Source organism: Monodelphis domestica, chromosome 1 (genome assembly GCF_027887165.1).
Source record: "Monodelphis domestica isolate mMonDom1 chromosome 1, mMonDom1.pri, whole genome shotgun sequence".
NCBI classification, from domain to species: Eukaryota; Metazoa; Chordata; class Mammalia; order Didelphimorphia; family Didelphidae; genus Monodelphis; species Monodelphis domestica.
This window is the reverse complement of record NC_077227.1, coordinates 111,888,289-111,905,622: the sequence shown is the minus strand read 5'-3', so window position 1 is coordinate 111,905,622 and position 17,334 is coordinate 111,888,289. Positions and strand designations below refer to the sequence as shown.

The 17,334-nt window shown below is 38.2% G+C and overlaps 1 protein-coding gene across 5 annotated transcripts in view; it reads right to left on the bottom strand.

The window, feature by feature from the left end:
* LOC100619090 (cilia- and flagella-associated protein 43-like) overlaps nucleotides 1-17,334 on the bottom strand; it is a 273,713-nt gene that overhangs the window by 70,377 nt on the left and 186,002 nt on the right. For all 5 annotated transcript variants that reach the window (XM_056804363.1, XM_056804374.1, XM_056804366.1 and 2 more), the window contains 4 exons: nucleotides 16,933-17,043; nucleotides 11,661-11,738; nucleotides 11,357-11,482; nucleotides 5,794-5,898 (listed from right to left, as the gene is read on the bottom strand). In XM_056804363.1, the coding sequence (XP_056660341.1) occupies nucleotides 5,794-5,898; nucleotides 11,357-11,482; nucleotides 11,661-11,738; nucleotides 16,933-17,043 (420 nt within the window). The remainder of the gene's footprint in view (nucleotides 1-5,793; nucleotides 5,899-11,356; nucleotides 11,483-11,660; nucleotides 11,739-16,932; nucleotides 17,044-17,334) is intronic.

Genomic DNA, 17,334 nt, shown 5'->3' with positions numbered 1-17,334 from the left:
ACCTATAAAGGTCAGGCAACTTGTGAGTTTACAAGGAACAAAGAACTGGGAAACTTACTCAGAGATTTCCTGGTGTGAATTACTCAAAAATCCACACCTTCTTAGGTGTGGACTAAGAATGGTCTGTCCTTTGAAAAACGTCTACTGTGATTGGTAGATGTAAGAATTTAGGGGAGGTGACAAAGGAAAATTTCCCTTTATAAGGAAAGGAAAAGTTGAAAAACAAGATTCTCTGGAGAGTCTCTTGAGAGACAGTCTCTAAGGAGGTTGTTGAGAGAAGGACAATCTCTAAGGAGGTCTCTCAAGGGAGGCTGACTCTGGCTGGAACTCCCTCTGGGGAGACTCTGTCCCCCTAAATCCTCGCTTGAACAGATCTTGTGCTGAGTTATTAAGGACTGACTGATCTTTTCCTTTAGGGCTTAGGCCTGGGTTGGCCAGGGCTGCCTGGGCCGGCCTATTCTTTTTCTCATTTATTTCCTTTTCTCTCTCTCTCTCTCTTTCTTTGATTCCTCATTGTATTATTAATTAAATTCTCTATAAAACCCAGTTGACTTGGGTATATTCATAATTGAGAATATTTCCCTCGTGACCACCTTATATTTGATTTAAAACAAGACACTGTAGGGAAAACATATTTTCTGCGGTCACAATTTACTTACCTACTCTTATATCTATCTACAATTTATATCTTCCACTATTTTAATCACTACAGTTTATATCCTCAACCATTTTAATTATTACAGTTTATGGCTCCCACTCTTTTAAATGCCACAACAATGACTTTTCTTTAACAATTTGATTATTTAATAGTGCCCTGATTTTCCCTAAGTAGTACCCTCTCAAATTGATACATATCACAATCCCCTCACATCTCATCCTGTGTGATGCTTATCTATAGTTTCCTATACATTTGGCATAAAAGATCCACCATCTTATTGAAAAAAGTCCTCTTTTTTGGGGGGTGGGTCTCTCTTGCCTACACCAAAGTACCATTGAGACTGTTCGTTTCTTTTCTTTCATATTGATTGCATGATGAGCCCACCTCATTTCCTAGCCACTTCTGGATTAAGTGTCTCTTGTTCCACTTCTGACCTGCATGTAATTGCTGCAGACTCCTCGAGCCACATGATGCAAATAATAGACATACCTACTATGTAGTTTTCTACTACCATTTGGATTATTCAGTTATCTGCTATGATTTGCTTCCCTGACTTAATATTAATGTTGAAGTGATGAACTTTGGTGGCTGCAAGAAATTTAGGATTGTGATAAGTATTCTATAGTTGCCCAAATGTGATCCAGCTTGATCTCCTGCACAAATATGGATTCACTTCCTTGCTTGTCTGCAGTGTCTGTTCAAGATATACTGACTGTCCCACTCAGAAGGTATCTCTCCAGCTGCATCATGGTCTAGGATTATATACATTTTCTATCTACTTTGTTTTTCTGGCATCGATAGTGACTTTTCTAGCATCAATAGCTAATCATGGCAAATTCATTTCTTTGGGATTACTATAGCTTTCACTAAATATGGTTCCTAGTGTACAATGAGTCCTGTAATACTATAAATTGTCTTTAGCAATCCTTGGTCTAACCCATCAGTGTTCTGACTGCAGAGGCAGCTGAAATTACTTCTTTGTCTATAACAACTAACCCTATATTTAAGATTAGTTAAGATCCAATCTTATGGACCAATGAATATGATAATCATCAAAACATATATGTACACATATATATTTAAACTCTACTTTCCATCTTAGAATCAATACTGTATATTGGTTCCAAGGCAGAAGAGCAAGGGTTAGGTTTTCCCCTTTTCATTATGACTCTTTGCCTTGTGGCAACTTGGGCCCAACTCCAGCAACTCACAGTTTAAACAGGTACCTGTCTTGGTCCCAGTATAAAAGTTCTACTGATAACAACTTATATGTTGAACATCTTTTAGCTTGACCCAGGAACTCCTCACCATATCAATAATTTTTACTGCCATTGACTTCTGCACAAACCTGGAGCCCTAGAAGATGTGTGTCTCCTCCAGAGAAGAAAGACTACACCTTTGAGTGGATCTTTTCTTTCCCTTCTCTAGAGTTTATATGACTATTTCTCAAAGATCAAAGCCAAAAGTAGAATTTAGAGGCATCGAATAGTTACAAACTTCATGAGTGTAATGTCAATAGTCAACAAACATTTATTAAGGGCTTACTATGTGCCAGTCACTATGTTAAGTGCTCAGCACATAAAGAGATGTAAAAACAGTTCCTGCTCTCAAAGTGTTCTAATGGGAAAGCAACATGTAAATAACTAGGTCCATACAAGATATATACAATATATGAAAGGTAATTTCAAAGGGGAAGGCACTAGTGACCAGCAGGAACTTGGAAAATCTTCCTAGAGAAGGTGGGATTTAAGCTTAGTTTTGAAGGTGAGAAGAACATTCCAGGAATAGGGAACAATCTGGTGGAGGCAGAAAGTAGAATCTTGTGAAGGATCATAAGTTGGCCAGTATAGAATAAAATGACTGGAGATAGGAATGGATCAGTTTGTGAGTATCTTTAAATGCCAGATCCTCCAGGTAATCAAAATCCACTTTAATTTGTTGAGTGAGGGGTGGCCTAGCCCGACCTATGTATAGGCACTGGGTGGTAGATGAACTAGAGTGATGAGAGAGTTGAGCCAGGGAGATGTTTAGAAGATTATTGCAATAAGTTAGATAAGAGGTAATGAGTATTTGGATTGAAATGGTTCCTATGTAAGTAGAAATGCCAAAGATGTTATTAAGGAAAGAAGTTTAGGAACTTGTGAACTAGAGAGAAGAATTGAGGATGACACCAAACTTTTAAAACCAAGTGACTGAGGGCAATTAGGTAGCACAGTGGATAGAACACCAGGTCTAGAGTCTGGAGGACTTCGGTTTAAATCTGGCCTCAGAAACTTCCTAGCTGTATGACCCTGGGCAAGTCTCTTAACCCCAATTGCCTAGCCCTTGCTGATCTTGTTAGTACTGATTCTTAGACAGAAGGTAAGGGTAAAAAAACAAACCAAAAGAATACCTGAATTTCAACCCCCACCTTTACTCCTGTGACTAAGAAAAGTTCATTGTTTTAGTCTACCTAAAAGGTTAGAGATAGTGTACCAGACTTCTCTGGATAGAAAACTAGACCTATTTGAAGGGATAGCTTGATGGTGAAAAGATACTAGAGGAGACTCCCTGGTTTCCACCCACATCTCCTGAGAATAACAGATTTCCTGGATGCAAGAACTAAACAGTGATTGACAGAAGAAATGAATTTCTAAACTTAACTCACTACAGGCCAGTTGAATTTTGGAATTTAAGTTCAGAGACAAAGAACCACAACTTAGGTGGATAGAAGATAAAATCAATTGACTGTAAAAAGGATCAGTAAAAATGATACAGAATCAATCTTTTCAATATCTGATTGGATGCCCAGTACACACACACACACACACACACACACACACACACACACACACACACACACGGAGAATATACTATAAATCACTACAGAGAGTTAAGCCCCAAATTGAATAAGAGAAAGGATTATATTTCAGAAATTGTGCAGTTCTTTTTAATGCTCCCAAGATGTCCCTTGATGTAAAACTCAACTATTTCACAAGTGATAAATTTTAAGACACTATAATTCTAAGGAATAAAAGTTGCAGGTGATTGAAGGGGCAAGGGAGAAATGTATAGGGGGCTAAGTAAGCTACTGTATAATTCCAGTTGTGACTATTGCTCAAAAAGCAACTTAACAGTTTCATTGAGAACATGCATAATTGGAAAAGGAGACAACCAATTATATTGTCAGTGAGGAATAACAAATCAAAATCCATATATTCCCTTGGTACTATCAAATTTTTTGGAAATCTAAAGGAAACCATCCAGGTCATTGATTATAGATTCCCTGGAGGATCTATAAAATGAAAAGGACAAGAACTACACAGAATTAGAAGGCATGTACTGGTTAAATTCTGCACCAAATGGGCACCTGATGAGGTTACAGGTCCATTGTAGAGAATTAAAATAGGTCCATTGTAGAGAATTAAAATAACAGAAAGCCAGGTCAAGTCAATAAACATTTATTAAGCTGTACTACAGTGATGAAAAACCTTTTAGAACTTTTTAGGGACCTCATGCTGAGCCCTCACCAACATTTGGGGGAGGTGGGGTGGGAACTGGGCGCCCAGGCCGGGAAGCCATGGGCTGAGCTTGGCCAGGAAGGTTGAGGAAGGTTTGAGGAGAGAGGTGGCCCAGAGATGGGGCCACCTGCATTAAGGGGCCTGGGCTGGGCTCCTAGCCAGCCCAGCCAGGGAAGCTGCCTCCTGCCTCCATGCCACCTGCCCCTGAATCCAGCACCACTTGTCTATTGGAATGCGACCCATGTTGGGGTGGGACTAGGGGGCAGAGGTAGTGCAGTTAGCCTTGGGATGGGGTCACCCCCCCTTCCAACTGACAATCGCGTGGTGGAAAGAAGTGGAGATATTTTAGGGAGTGGGGCTGGGCCCAGTGGTAGGAGAGAAGGTCCTCTTTCTCCCCACCCTGCAGCCCTTAGTCTCAGATGGGGTGGGAGGAGGTGTGTGGGGGGGAATAAAGGGAAGGATGTGGCCTGCTCAAGGGAGGGAGTAAGCACAGAGGGGCAGGGAGGCATGGTAGAGAAGGGGAAGAGAGCTCTACCCACAGAGAGGTCTCTGCATGCCATCAGGCATGTGTGCCATAGGTTTGCCATCATGGATCTACTATGTTCCAGGCACTGTACTCAAGGAACTTTTAGTCTTATGAGGGATACAACATGTGAACTACACTGTACAGAAAAGATATATACAGGACAAATTATTTTTTTGGATCAGTGATTTCATCAGTATGGATTCTACTGATACCACAGTAGAGCATAATCAATCTAACATTTCTCCTTCTCTATACCTTTTCATAAGTTTTCCAGAAAAGAATGATGCAATTTGGGTGACCTGTAGGATTAGGAAACTAGGTACTCTAACAAGAGTGCAAGCCTCCCATGTTAAGGCAGCTTGTAAGTAGTAGATAAAAGCAGGGAGAGCAAGACCTTCTGGGTTGATATTTTTATAGGCTGACAAAGGCTGCAGAGGTACACATCTTGAAAATAGAGTCAGAGAACCTGTTAAGATGTGCTTGTGACAAAATAGTGTAGCTCTGGCAGTCCAATGTCACTGTGTGACTTTCACAGTATTTCTTTTTATTTACCAGGACTATCTTGAGGTCAGACTGTGCTATAAGTTCCCCAAGTTCTTAGGCAAAAGAATAGCTATGGGTCAGGTGATGACTACTCTGCCTCACAAGATTATTCACAAATGCATCCTCAAAAAAACCCTTGAAGCCCTTTCTTTTTCTTCTGGGCAAACCTGTATCAGAGGACATGGAGACCATGACAAAGTGATCATCATAAATATGTTCTTGGAATACATAGTATTTGACAGGATTTTCAGAGAGAGAAATCTGTGACAGAGCAGATTAGAAATGAAGAAGTAATTACAAGTATTACTAAGGAGTATAAGAAGAAAGGAGGAAAGAAAGGAGGGAAGATATTAATGTGGAAGCCAAAATGGACCAAAACGAAAAGGATCTAAATAAAGAGGGAAAATCATAGGAACTATACTGGGAAAGTTCCATAGTGGACTCCAAAGCTCATGAGCTTTGGGAGGAATGTTTTTCAATAATAGAAGATTTGTCTTACTTTTGGTTTCAATGAATATTGCTTCAAATGTTAGTAAAAATTGAGATAATATGTTAAGAATATTCACCTTAAGTCCTTGACCTTTTATGTTCATGGAATCCCAGCATTCCTCTTTTAAAATGTTCCATAAAAATTTCTTAGCTAGATTTTCCATTTCTGCATCCTTTCTTATCTGTAAGAAAAGAAAATTGTAATTGCTTCAAAAAGTCACATCTGTAGAACTTACTAACATCATTAATTGGCATGGACATATAGATATAGATATAGATATAGATATAGATATATACATAGATATATGCACACATATATACAGCCTCTATGGGGTATCTCAAATAATATGAACCAAAATAGCACAGGATGAGAAGGCATGGATGGGTTATGAGCTACAGCAACAGAGATCCATTGCAGGAATAGTATGCACCTAAAGAGGACTAATAAAAAAAAGCATTTCCCTGGGACTTTACAAATCTAGTCAAACCTTTTCAACCTAAAAAGGATGGGGTAGAGAGAAAATTGATCAATATCACAGAGATAAAAAATGTAATGTAGAAAGAAGAGCTGTTGAGTGCCGCAAAGGTCACAGGAGTCATTAAGGAGTCAGTAGTAAAATCTGTGACTACAAATATCAGTATTTAAGTGCATGAACATAAGGAAACATGACAAAAGTGGTCTTAACACAAGGAGGCAAATTTGACTTCACAGATATTACTGAGTTTTGGTAGGATGAAACTCATCATTGCAATATTTTTTTTTATTCAAACAAAACATTATGGGAAAAGGGAGAAAAAATCAATAGCATTATGCATTAAGAAGGTACACTCATGAGGAAATAGAGTAACCAAAGTGATAAAGCATAGTTGAGAACATTTGGGTAAAGACCAATGGAAGCTACAAAGGAAAGCAGTTTTCTCTTCAAAGCATATTGTGTACCACCTAGACAGAAAGAAGAAATAAAATTAGGAATTAGGGTAATAGATCATAGCCTGGCACAGTTACAATATAATAATGATGAGGTACTTCAATTGTAATATCATCTCTGTCTATCTATCTCTATGTGTATGTCTCTTTCTTTCTTCCTTTTTCCTAAAAGCGGAGCAGCTAAACTAGTCTTGCCCAACCCCATTCCATCCCCACAGCTGTCTTGCTTTCCTCAGGATGACTCCACTCTGAGGTCTGCTCCCTGAATGGTGAGCCTCCAGCCAGCTCTCTCTCCCTTCCATTCCCCTACTAAAATGTTTGCATTTTGTACCCACATCCCCATTAAAATGTGAGCTCATTGAGGGCAGAGACTATGTTTTCTTGTCTTTCCTTTATATCCTCAGAACTAAGCATAGTTCCTGGAATACAGTAAGCACTTAATAGTAAATATGTGTCGATTAACTGATTTACCTTAATCATAATTTCATCCTTCAAAAGGTTAAATGATTGAACCAAGAAGGGGAAATTATATTCTGTATCTGATACATGCTTTCTAGGGTGAAAATAATGGAAACTTTGGAAGAAAAGGACTCCTCTCTGGGCATTTCAGAATTTGTGTGGAGGAAGAAGGAAACAGGATATAGTCTGAAATGCACCTTTTTTTGCATGAGCAGATTTCAAAGGATTCATAGAAAGAATAGTTTGGATTCCATGAACTAACATGTTATACAGGAAGTCAGTTAATCAGAAAGGGGACATTTTTAGGAATTAAATTCTGAAGTCACAAAGAGAATGAGTTCTGATGAGGATAAAAAGCTGGAGTTGTCTGAAGAGAACTATATGGATGCACAAAGAAATCATTCAGCAACTTGGATTTTTTTAAAAGCTAGGCAAAGAAAGTGAGTAAATAGCAGGAAACAAAGGGAGAGTACAACAGTGGGCAGAGTACTATAAAAAGTGTCAGAGTGAACTAATGCAGTAAAGAAAACTCAAGATCATAACACAAATGTCAAGCAACTTTAGGAAAAAGAGAAAAATGGAAAAAACATATAAAACTGTTGCTTGAAACAGATGGCATACTGTTAACTGACAACAGGGAAGAGAGATAAGGCTGCTCAATTCAGTGTACTTTTTTTCCTGTCAAGGAAAGGATAGAAGAAAAGCAATTATAAATGAGCTCCTATCCAAGATAAGTTGGGAGATGGTAAGAGAATATTTAGCTGCCCATGGATAAATCAAAGCCCCTGACCTAAAGGAATTACATCATCAACCACTGAAAGAACTGATGTAAAAAACAAGGGGAGTTACAAGTAGGAAAAAAAGAGATGTATAACAGGATTAGGGAGAGGTCAATGCCTCTAGCTTTAAAAAAAAAAGGTGAAGGGAATGAATGAAATTTCTAAATAAATGGAAACTAAATCAGTGTACCTGACTTTGATTCAGATCAAAATCATAGGATGTATTATAAAGAGATGATTAGCTGTGACCCTGGGCAAGTCATTTAAGCCCCATTGCCTAGCCCTTAACACTCTTCTGCCTTAGAACCAATATATAGTATTGGTTCTAAGACAGAAGGTAAGGGGTTTAAAAAATAAAAAAAGAGATGATTAGAGAACACCCAGAAAAGAAAGCAGCAATCACTAAGTAAGCATGACTTCATAAAGAACTCTTAATGATAGTCTAATGTTTAAGTTCCTTTTATTTAAAATCAGCATTAATGGGTCTTTGATAGTTTGGAGGGAGGTATCCAATAATGCCTAGAGAGGAATCCTTGAGTTTAATTCTTTAATAAGCATGCTTATTAAATTTATAGACAATATGCAGCTCTGGGAGGGATATCTAACAACGTTTGACAAGAGTTGGGATCCTAAATATCACTGACACATTATAACACTAGGAATGAATCTAATGAAATGAAATGTTACATCATTCAGTCATGTCTGACTCTATTTGACATTTTCTTAGCAAAGATAATGGAGTGGTTTGTCATGTCCTTTTCTACTGTATCCCAATTTATAGATGAGAAAACTGAGGTAGATAGGTGTTAAGTGACTTGCCCAAGGTTACACCACTAATAAGTGTCCAGTGCTGGATTTGACCTCAAATCTTCCTGATTCCAGGTCCAGTGCTCTATCCACTGTGCCACCTAGCTGCCCTAAAATGGTTTTAAAAAATGAATTTGCAAACATAAGCTGGAGGAGGCATAACTCAGGTTTTAAGTAGACTCAGAACTCACTATAATTCAGCAATCTGATATTATTACTACAAAAGCTAGGTCAATTATGGGCTACATTAAGAAAGTCATAGCTTCCAGAAACAGATGTCAGTCTCTGTATCATTTCATGGTCAGAGCGTACCTGAAGTATGTTCACTTTTGGGTACCACAGTTATAGGAAGGAGATAAATATGTAGGAGAACATTCTGAGAAGGGCAAAAAGGTTAGGGAAAGATTTGAGTTCAAGTTAAACAAAAGATTGAAAGAACTGGAGGTGTTTAGTTAGCAGAAGATAAAATTCAAAGGAGACATGATTGCTGCCTTTAAGTACTTGAAAAGCTAGCTAACATGTGAAAGAGAGGTTAGCCTTGTTCTATTTAACTCATTTACTACCTGTGGCAGCCTAATTCTTTTTGGGATAGCTTTTAAGTGTTAGAAAAATTTCCCAAAGTCAAACCTAAATTCACCTCTTTTCAGCCTCTACTGACTGCTCCCAGTTTTGTCTTATGAGAAAATGGTCCTGTTCTTTCATTGATCCAAAAAATCCATTAAGGAAGAAAAGCTAGTGTTATCCAAAGAGACCTATATGAATATGCAAAGCCCTCTCTGACTTAGACTTTTAAAAGTTATGCACAGAAGAGTAGTAAAAAAAAACTGACACAAATGTGTGGCACTCCTACAAGAAAGGTGTCAGGAGGGCTTAAACTGTGAATGATCTAAGGCTAGTAAGCGAGTCTTAAGTTAACCAAAAAGAACCTTTTCCCCCTCTTTTTTTGGAGCTTTTTTTTATCCTTTGTGATTTCAGAATTTCATTCTTAAAAGTTTCCCATCTCTGACTTTTATAGTCCATGGAATCCTACTTAACTTTTCTCTGAACACTTCGAAATCTGCTCTCCAAAGTCTATGTACATTTCAGACTTTGCCCTGCTGCACCCTTCTTCTCAATCACAAATTCTAAGATGGAATGGTCCTTTCTCTCTCATGGTTTCAATCCTGTTCACACCAGAATATAGTTTTCCCCTATTAGTGAAAATCATTTCTAGAACAGAATTCCTCCCTGTTGGTTTCTTAAGTCTTTTGAAGTATGAAATTATCATTAAGGACTGACCTATCCTATTACAACCTAGGATCTGGTGCTGATATCTTCTGAAGAGCTAGCTCCCAAACCCCTTTTTTCCCCTCCCTGACCCCTAACCTCAGGAGTCCTTGTCCCTCCCCCTCCTGACATATGTCAGGAACTAATAACACCTCAGGCCTAGGAGTCCTTGTTCACTCCCCCGACCCCAGGAATTCCTCTGCACTCCCTCTACCACAAAAGTGTATAAAAAGCCTGCAACCCCCAGACTCAAGGCCAGCCATTTTTGGGGCTGAGCCTAAAGAGCAGTTCACTTTAATAAAACTCTCTCTTGTGTGTTACATTGTTGGTCTGGTTTCATACGTGGGATCATAACCGGGCATTTCACTTCCAAAAGACAACATTTTATTTTATTCTTTCTAACACATCTTGTAATTTGTGCAGTATTATGCCCATAGTGAGTTCTTGGTAAAAATTTGTTCAATGAATGAAAAAAAAATTAAATATCACCTAGGTTCCAATCATCATGCCCTGGGAATACAGAAAAAAACCATAAAGTCATTGCCCTCAAGGAGTTTACAATTTAATAAGGTAGGATTACAAATATAAGGAATGGTGGCCAGAATGGGGTATTATAGTTTGGAAAGTTAGCCAGTCATGGCATCGGCACATGGCACAAGGCTCTCTCTGTGGTCACTCTCCCACCCCACCCCTGCCCCCCAGTTTGTTACTAGAAAGGCAGGGCTGCTCTCCTTCCCCTATCCACAATGCCTGTTGACCTTTTTTTCACATCCCCTGCCTCCTTTGCCCAGCAGCCCAATGGGAGCACACAGGGGAGAAGGTCTGTGGCTCACAGGCAACAGAGCTGGGGGGAAAAGCAGAGCTTCACTCCCCTCCACCTCTCTACACTCACTGAGGATATTCCTTACTTCACCAGCTTTTCCACCCTGTAGCCCAGATGGGAGCTCTTTCTCCCTCCCCTGTGTGGGGCAAGGGGTGTGTGTGCTGGGAATATGCTCAACACTCAGTGGAGGAGGGGGGTGTGGCACTCGGTCTCTGGGGAGGGGGGCATAGCACTCGGTACTGAGAGTGGGACCTGAGTCCATCTCTAAAAGGTTCACCATCCCTGATTTACAGGGATGGTGAGGAAAGCCATAGGGGGTAGACTAAGACATACTTTCCCAGGTGCACTGACAGTACTGAAATGATTATGATTATGATTCCAGAACTGGAAGGGACAGAAGATTCATGTGGCAAGAAGATGGTGGGGGAATAGAGTGAATGAATTAAACTATTTATTATTTTTATATCCCATTTATGTACATACTTATTTTTTCTTGCTAAAATGTTGGAAACCTTCCATTTACTCTTTCTTCCTTTCTTTTTTTATGACAATGATGCTTCATGTAAATTCTTCTATACCTTTTCTATTTCTTTTTCATTTTCATCATGAAGTTTTTTCATTTCTTCAACATCTAGGCTAAATTCTTGGAGTGTTAGTTGTGCAATTTCAGATGCCAAATCATTTTCTTTCATCAGTTCCTCGACCTGCATTAAATCATAGAAAATATTGGTGACAAGGAAACAATTTCAGCTTTAGAGTTCTTTCCTTGAGACAACATATCACTGTTCATATAGGTCTGCCAAATCATGCCTATGTAAAATTCAGCAGAATAGATCATGTGAGACTAAAGATATGCTATCAGAGGATGTTAGTTTTACTTACAGTTTTAATCAGCACTTTAATTGCTTGTTTTAGCTCTTTCTTTTTTCCACCAAATTCCTTAATTTCTTTTTTCATGGCCTGAAATGTAATAAATAAGACACTCAAAAAGCAAGAATGACTCCCAAAATGAAGACAAGGTATATATTTTAAAAGCATAAATATAAATGAAGGAGCAACACAAAAATGAGAGAAGGTGAAAAGCTCTCATCACAACAACTTATCTCTCTTCTGTCTGTGCTTTTCAAGTAGTGGTGAAAAAAAAGCAAAAACATAGTTTTGACAATGGCACATGGTCAAGTTATTGTATAGAGGAAAATTCTAAAGTGAAAACTGGGAGTCAGTGTCCTAGTAGAAAGAGTTCTGAACATGGACTCACAGACTGAGGCTCTGCTGCTCGTTATCTGACTTTGGGCAAGTCAACTTGACTTTTCTCAGCCTCATCTTAAGAAAAATAAGGGAGAGAGACTCCAGATGATCTCTAGGTTCCCCTCTGACTCTATGCCTATGATCCTATGAAATTATATAACATCTAGTTAAATTAAAATGAATGTTAGGTGGCTCAGCAAATTGCTTTAGTTAGAAAAAATTTTGAAATAGGAAGTCACTGGAGTTATTTGAACAGATAGGTGATATGGTCAGATTGGTACTTTGGGGAAATCACTTTTACAGCTATGTAGAAGATGGTTTGCAGAAAGGATAAATTATAAACCTCTTTGTAATAGACCACCACTTCCTCATACCCACTCTTTATCTCACCATTGCTCTTATTCTTTAAAGAATATAGTTTTCTCTGTTTTGTTGCCACATAAGAAAACTGGTAGAATATTGATCTTGCTCATCTTTAAAAGATGGACCTTTGTTTCAGGAAAATGTTTCAGATCAATCTATGTAAATATCTATCACTATTCTTGATTTAATTAGTACATTAATCTGTTAACAGAAGCTTCTGGAGGACTTTATCATCTATATGGAATCCCTCTTTAATTTGAACTTTGCAGTACATCTCTAGTAGTAGTGGTGAATTTCTCTGACAAGTATTTATCTCCTACTTTTATGTCTCACCTGATATGAATGGTCTCTATCATTAAACAAAGATCTCTCTGTTGTCTCTTAACAGAAAATCTTGTATAATTTTGAAGTATACCTTATTGGATGGTGCTTTGGAGTATCAAATGAACTCTCTTTTTTTGTAGTCAAGAAATTATAAGAATAGTGGTATCTTTTTTTTTTAAACCCTTACTTTCCATCTTAGAGTCACTACTGTGTATTGGTTCTAAGGCAGAAGAAGGGTAAGGGCTAGGCAAAGGGGGTTAAGTGACTTGCCCAGGGTCACACATCTGGGAAGTGTCTGAGGCCAGATTTGAACCTTGAACCTCCCGCCTCTAGGTCTGACTCTCAATCCATTGAACCACCCAGCTGACCCCAGAATAGTGGTATCTTAATAGGCATCAGTGGGGAAACAGATGAGGTTAGGATGAAAGGTGCTTACTGGTGGGGAGGTTGGCCCTGACAAGGAGAGGGGGCCCCTTATAGCTGAAGCAAATGAAGACAGGATAAGTGAAGATAAGGAGTTGTGAAAGTGAAGAGAATAGTGGAAGAAGGAGCTCATGAGGAATAGTCTTGATATTCTCAGAAAAAGTGAGATAAATATTATGAATAAATGGGGTTGGAGGTAATATAAAGAGCTTAAAGAGAAAGGAGGTTTGGAACAGTTGTTATGGGAAATGTGCCAAGCAATCAGGGAAGAATAAAAAAGACTGCCATGGAACAGTGAGACTATATCTGAGATTATGATGACACAACACAAATTTAGGTGGCACACAGTTAGCACAATTGCATGTTTTTATCCAGCAACACAAGAGTAGGAGTAAAGGTGGTTGCAATCCAAGGTTAAGGACTGGCAGGCAACGAGGTAATGGAACAAGGTAAGAGTATAGGAAAATGCATAGTTGAACTCATCAACTATGGAGGCAAGACTATGAAGGGAGAAAAGTGAGGTGATATATTTAGGAGAGGAATAAAGGAACTGGAGATCACAGGAAGGATAAAGAATAAGTTTAGGAGGTATAAGACAAAAAGGAAAATGAAAAGACAAGAGCCTAGGCTTAGAGAGGGAATTTTCAGAATTTGAGATGATAGCAATGACACAGTGATGGTGAAATCTGAGGTATGACCTCAATATAAGTGGTTGAGAAAGACCCAAGAAAGCTGAAAGGATTGAGTATCTGCACGACAAGGGTAGGGAAGAAGTCTTTAGATGGCATTAAAGGCTAAGAGCCACTAGTGGACAGTAATACTTAGTAATTATGTGTCATATAGTAAGGAACAATTTAAAAATGCTGCCTAGAAAAACACCTGAAAAATGAGGGGGTGTCCATCGATTGGGGAATGGCTGAACAAATTGTGGTATCTGATGGTGATGGAATATTATTGTGCTATAACGAATGATGAACTGTAGGAATTCCATGTGAACTAGAAAGACCTCCAGGAATTGATACAGAGCTAAAGGAGCAGAACCAGGAGAACGTTGTACACAGAGACTGATACACTGTGGCACAGTTGAACATAATGGACTCCTCTAAAAAAAACCATCAGGAAACATCATCTGCAATGGGGACAAACTAGAAGTCTTCCCAATAAGATCAGGAGTGAAATAAGGATGCCCATTATCACCACTATTATTTAACATTGTACTAGAAACACTAGCTATAGCAATTAGAGAAGAAAAAGAAATTGAAGGTATTAAAATAGGCAATGAGGAGACCAAGCTATCACTCTTTGCAGATGACATGATGGTCTATGTAAAGAATCCCAGAGAATCAAACAAAAAGCTAGTTAAAATAATCAACAACTTTAGCAAAGTTGCAGAATACAAAATAAGCCCACATAAGTTATCAGTCTTTCTATATATCTTTAACACATCTCAGCAGCAAGAATTAGAAAGAGAAATTCCACTTAAAATCACCCTAAACAATATAAAATACTTAGGAATCTATCTGTCAAGACAAACACAGGAACTATATGAATACAACTACAAGACACTCTCCACACAATTAACACTAGATCTAAACAATTGGAAAAACATTGACTGCTCATGGGTAGGACAAGCTAACATAATAAAAATGACCATCCTACCCAAATTAATTTACTTATTTAGTGCCATACCCATTGAACTACCAAAAAACTTTTTTTTACTGATTTAGAAAAAACCATAACAAAGTTCATTTGGAAGAACAAAAGATCAAGGATATCCAGGGAAATCATGAAAAAAAAATGTGAAGGAAGGTGGCCTTGCAGTCCCAGATCTCAAACTATACTATAAAGCAGTGGTTATCAAAACAATTTGGTACTGGCTAAGAGACAGAAAGGAGGATCAGTGGAATAGATTTGGGGTAAATGACCTTAGCAAGACAGTCTATGACAAGCCCAAAGATCCCAGCTTTTGGGATCAAAACCCACTATTTCATTAAAAAAAAACTGCTGGGAAAATTGAAAGACAGTGTGGGAGAGATTAGGTTTGGATCAACATCTCACACCCTACACCAAGATAAACTCAGAATGGGTGAATGACTTGAATATAAAGAAGGAAACTATACACAAATTAGGTGAACACAGAATAGTATACATGTCATATCTTTGGGAAAGGAAAGACTTTAAAACCAAGCAAGAGCTAGAAAAATCACAAAATGTAAAATCAATAATTTAGATTACATCAAATTAAAAAGTTTTTGTACAAACAAAGCCAATGCAACCAAAATTAGAAGGGAAGCAACAAACTGGGAAACAATCTTCATACAAAAACCTCTGACAAAGATTTAATTACTCAAATTTATAAAGAGCTAAATCAATTGTACAAAAACATCAAGCCATTCTCCAATTGAAAAATGGGCAAGGGACATGAATAGACAATTTTCAGTTAAAGAAATCAAAACTATTAATAAGCACATGAAAAAGTGTTCTAAATCTCTTATAATCAGAGAGATGCAAATCAAAACAACTCTGAGGTATCACCTCACACCTAGCAGATTGGCCAACATGAAGCAAAGGAAAGTAATGAATGCTGGAGGAGATGTGACAAAGTCGGGACATTAATGCATTGCTGGTGGAGTTGTGAATTTATCCAACCATTCTGGAGGGCAATTTGGAACTATGCCCAAAGGGCGATAAAAGACTGTCTGCCCTTTGATCCAGCCATAGCACTGCTGGGTTTGTATCCCAAAGAGATGATAAGGTAAAAGACTTGTACAGGAATATTCATAGCTGCACTCTTTGTGGTGGCAAAAAATTGGAAAATGAGGGGATGCCCTTCAGTTGGGGAATGGCTGAACAAATTGTGGTATATGTTGGTGACAGAATACTATTGTGCTCAAAGGAATAATAAAGTGGAGGAATTCCATGGAGACTGGAACAACCTCCAGGAATTGATGCAGAGTGAGAGGAGCAGAACCAGGAAAACATTATACGCAGAGACTGACACACTGTGGTACAATCGAATGTAATGGACTTCTCCATTAGGGGCAATGCAGTGATCCTGAACAACCCGGAGGGATTTATGAGAAAGAACACTATCTACATTCAGAGGAAAAACTGTGGGAGTAGAAAGAGAAGAAAATCAATTGCTTGATTACATGGGTTGAGGGAATATGGCTGGGGAGGTAGACTCTAAATGAACATCCTAATGCAAACACCAACAACATGGAAATGGGTTCTGATCAAGGACACATGAAATACCCAATGAAATTGCATGTTGGCTGCGGGGAGGGAGGGAAATAATATGATTCTTTTAACCAAGGAATAATGTTCTAAATTGACTAAATAAATTAATTTTAAAAAATAATGAACTCCTCTACTAGCAGCAATGCAAGGACAATCCAGAGGAACTTATGAGAAAGAACACTATCCACATCCAGAGAAAGAACTGTGGGAGGAGAAATGCAGAGGAAAAACATATGATCAATCACATGGTTCAATGGGGATATGATTGGGGATGTAGACTCTAAATGATCACTCTATTGAAAATATTAATAATAGGGAAATAGGTTTTGATCAATGATACATGTAAAACCCAGTGCAATTATTATCCCCATTTTATATTTGTGGAAACTGAGGCAAATAGAAACTAAATGACTTGTCCAAAGTGACAGAGCTAATAAATGTCTGAGATCAAATTTCAATTCAGGTCTTCCTGATTCCAGGCCAGGCATTTTATTCACTGCATCACCTTAGTTGCTTCTACATATATGAAAACATATATATACGTATGTATACCTACCTCATTGTTTTTTTTTTCTAGCCAGGTAATTTCCTGTTCATTGATTCCCTCTGAAATGCCTGCATATTCATCTTGTGAAAATGAAATATTTGATTTCACTTTGTAAATTGCCTTGGGAAAAAAAAGATAGCTATTTATATTAAACTGAATCTCTAATCCATCAAACTGTCCCTATCACATCATTGAAGAAACCTCCAAAACTATACAATAAAAGTTTCTGGAAAAATTTGAAGATAGGAAGTGATTAGTTTTTTGTTTTTTTTTTAACCCTCACTTTAGAACCAATACCATGTATTAGTTCCAAGGCAGAAGAGTAGTAAGGGTTAGGCAATGGGGGTTAAATGACTTTCCCAGGGTCACACAGTTAGGAAATGTCTGAGGCCACATTTGAACCTAGGACCT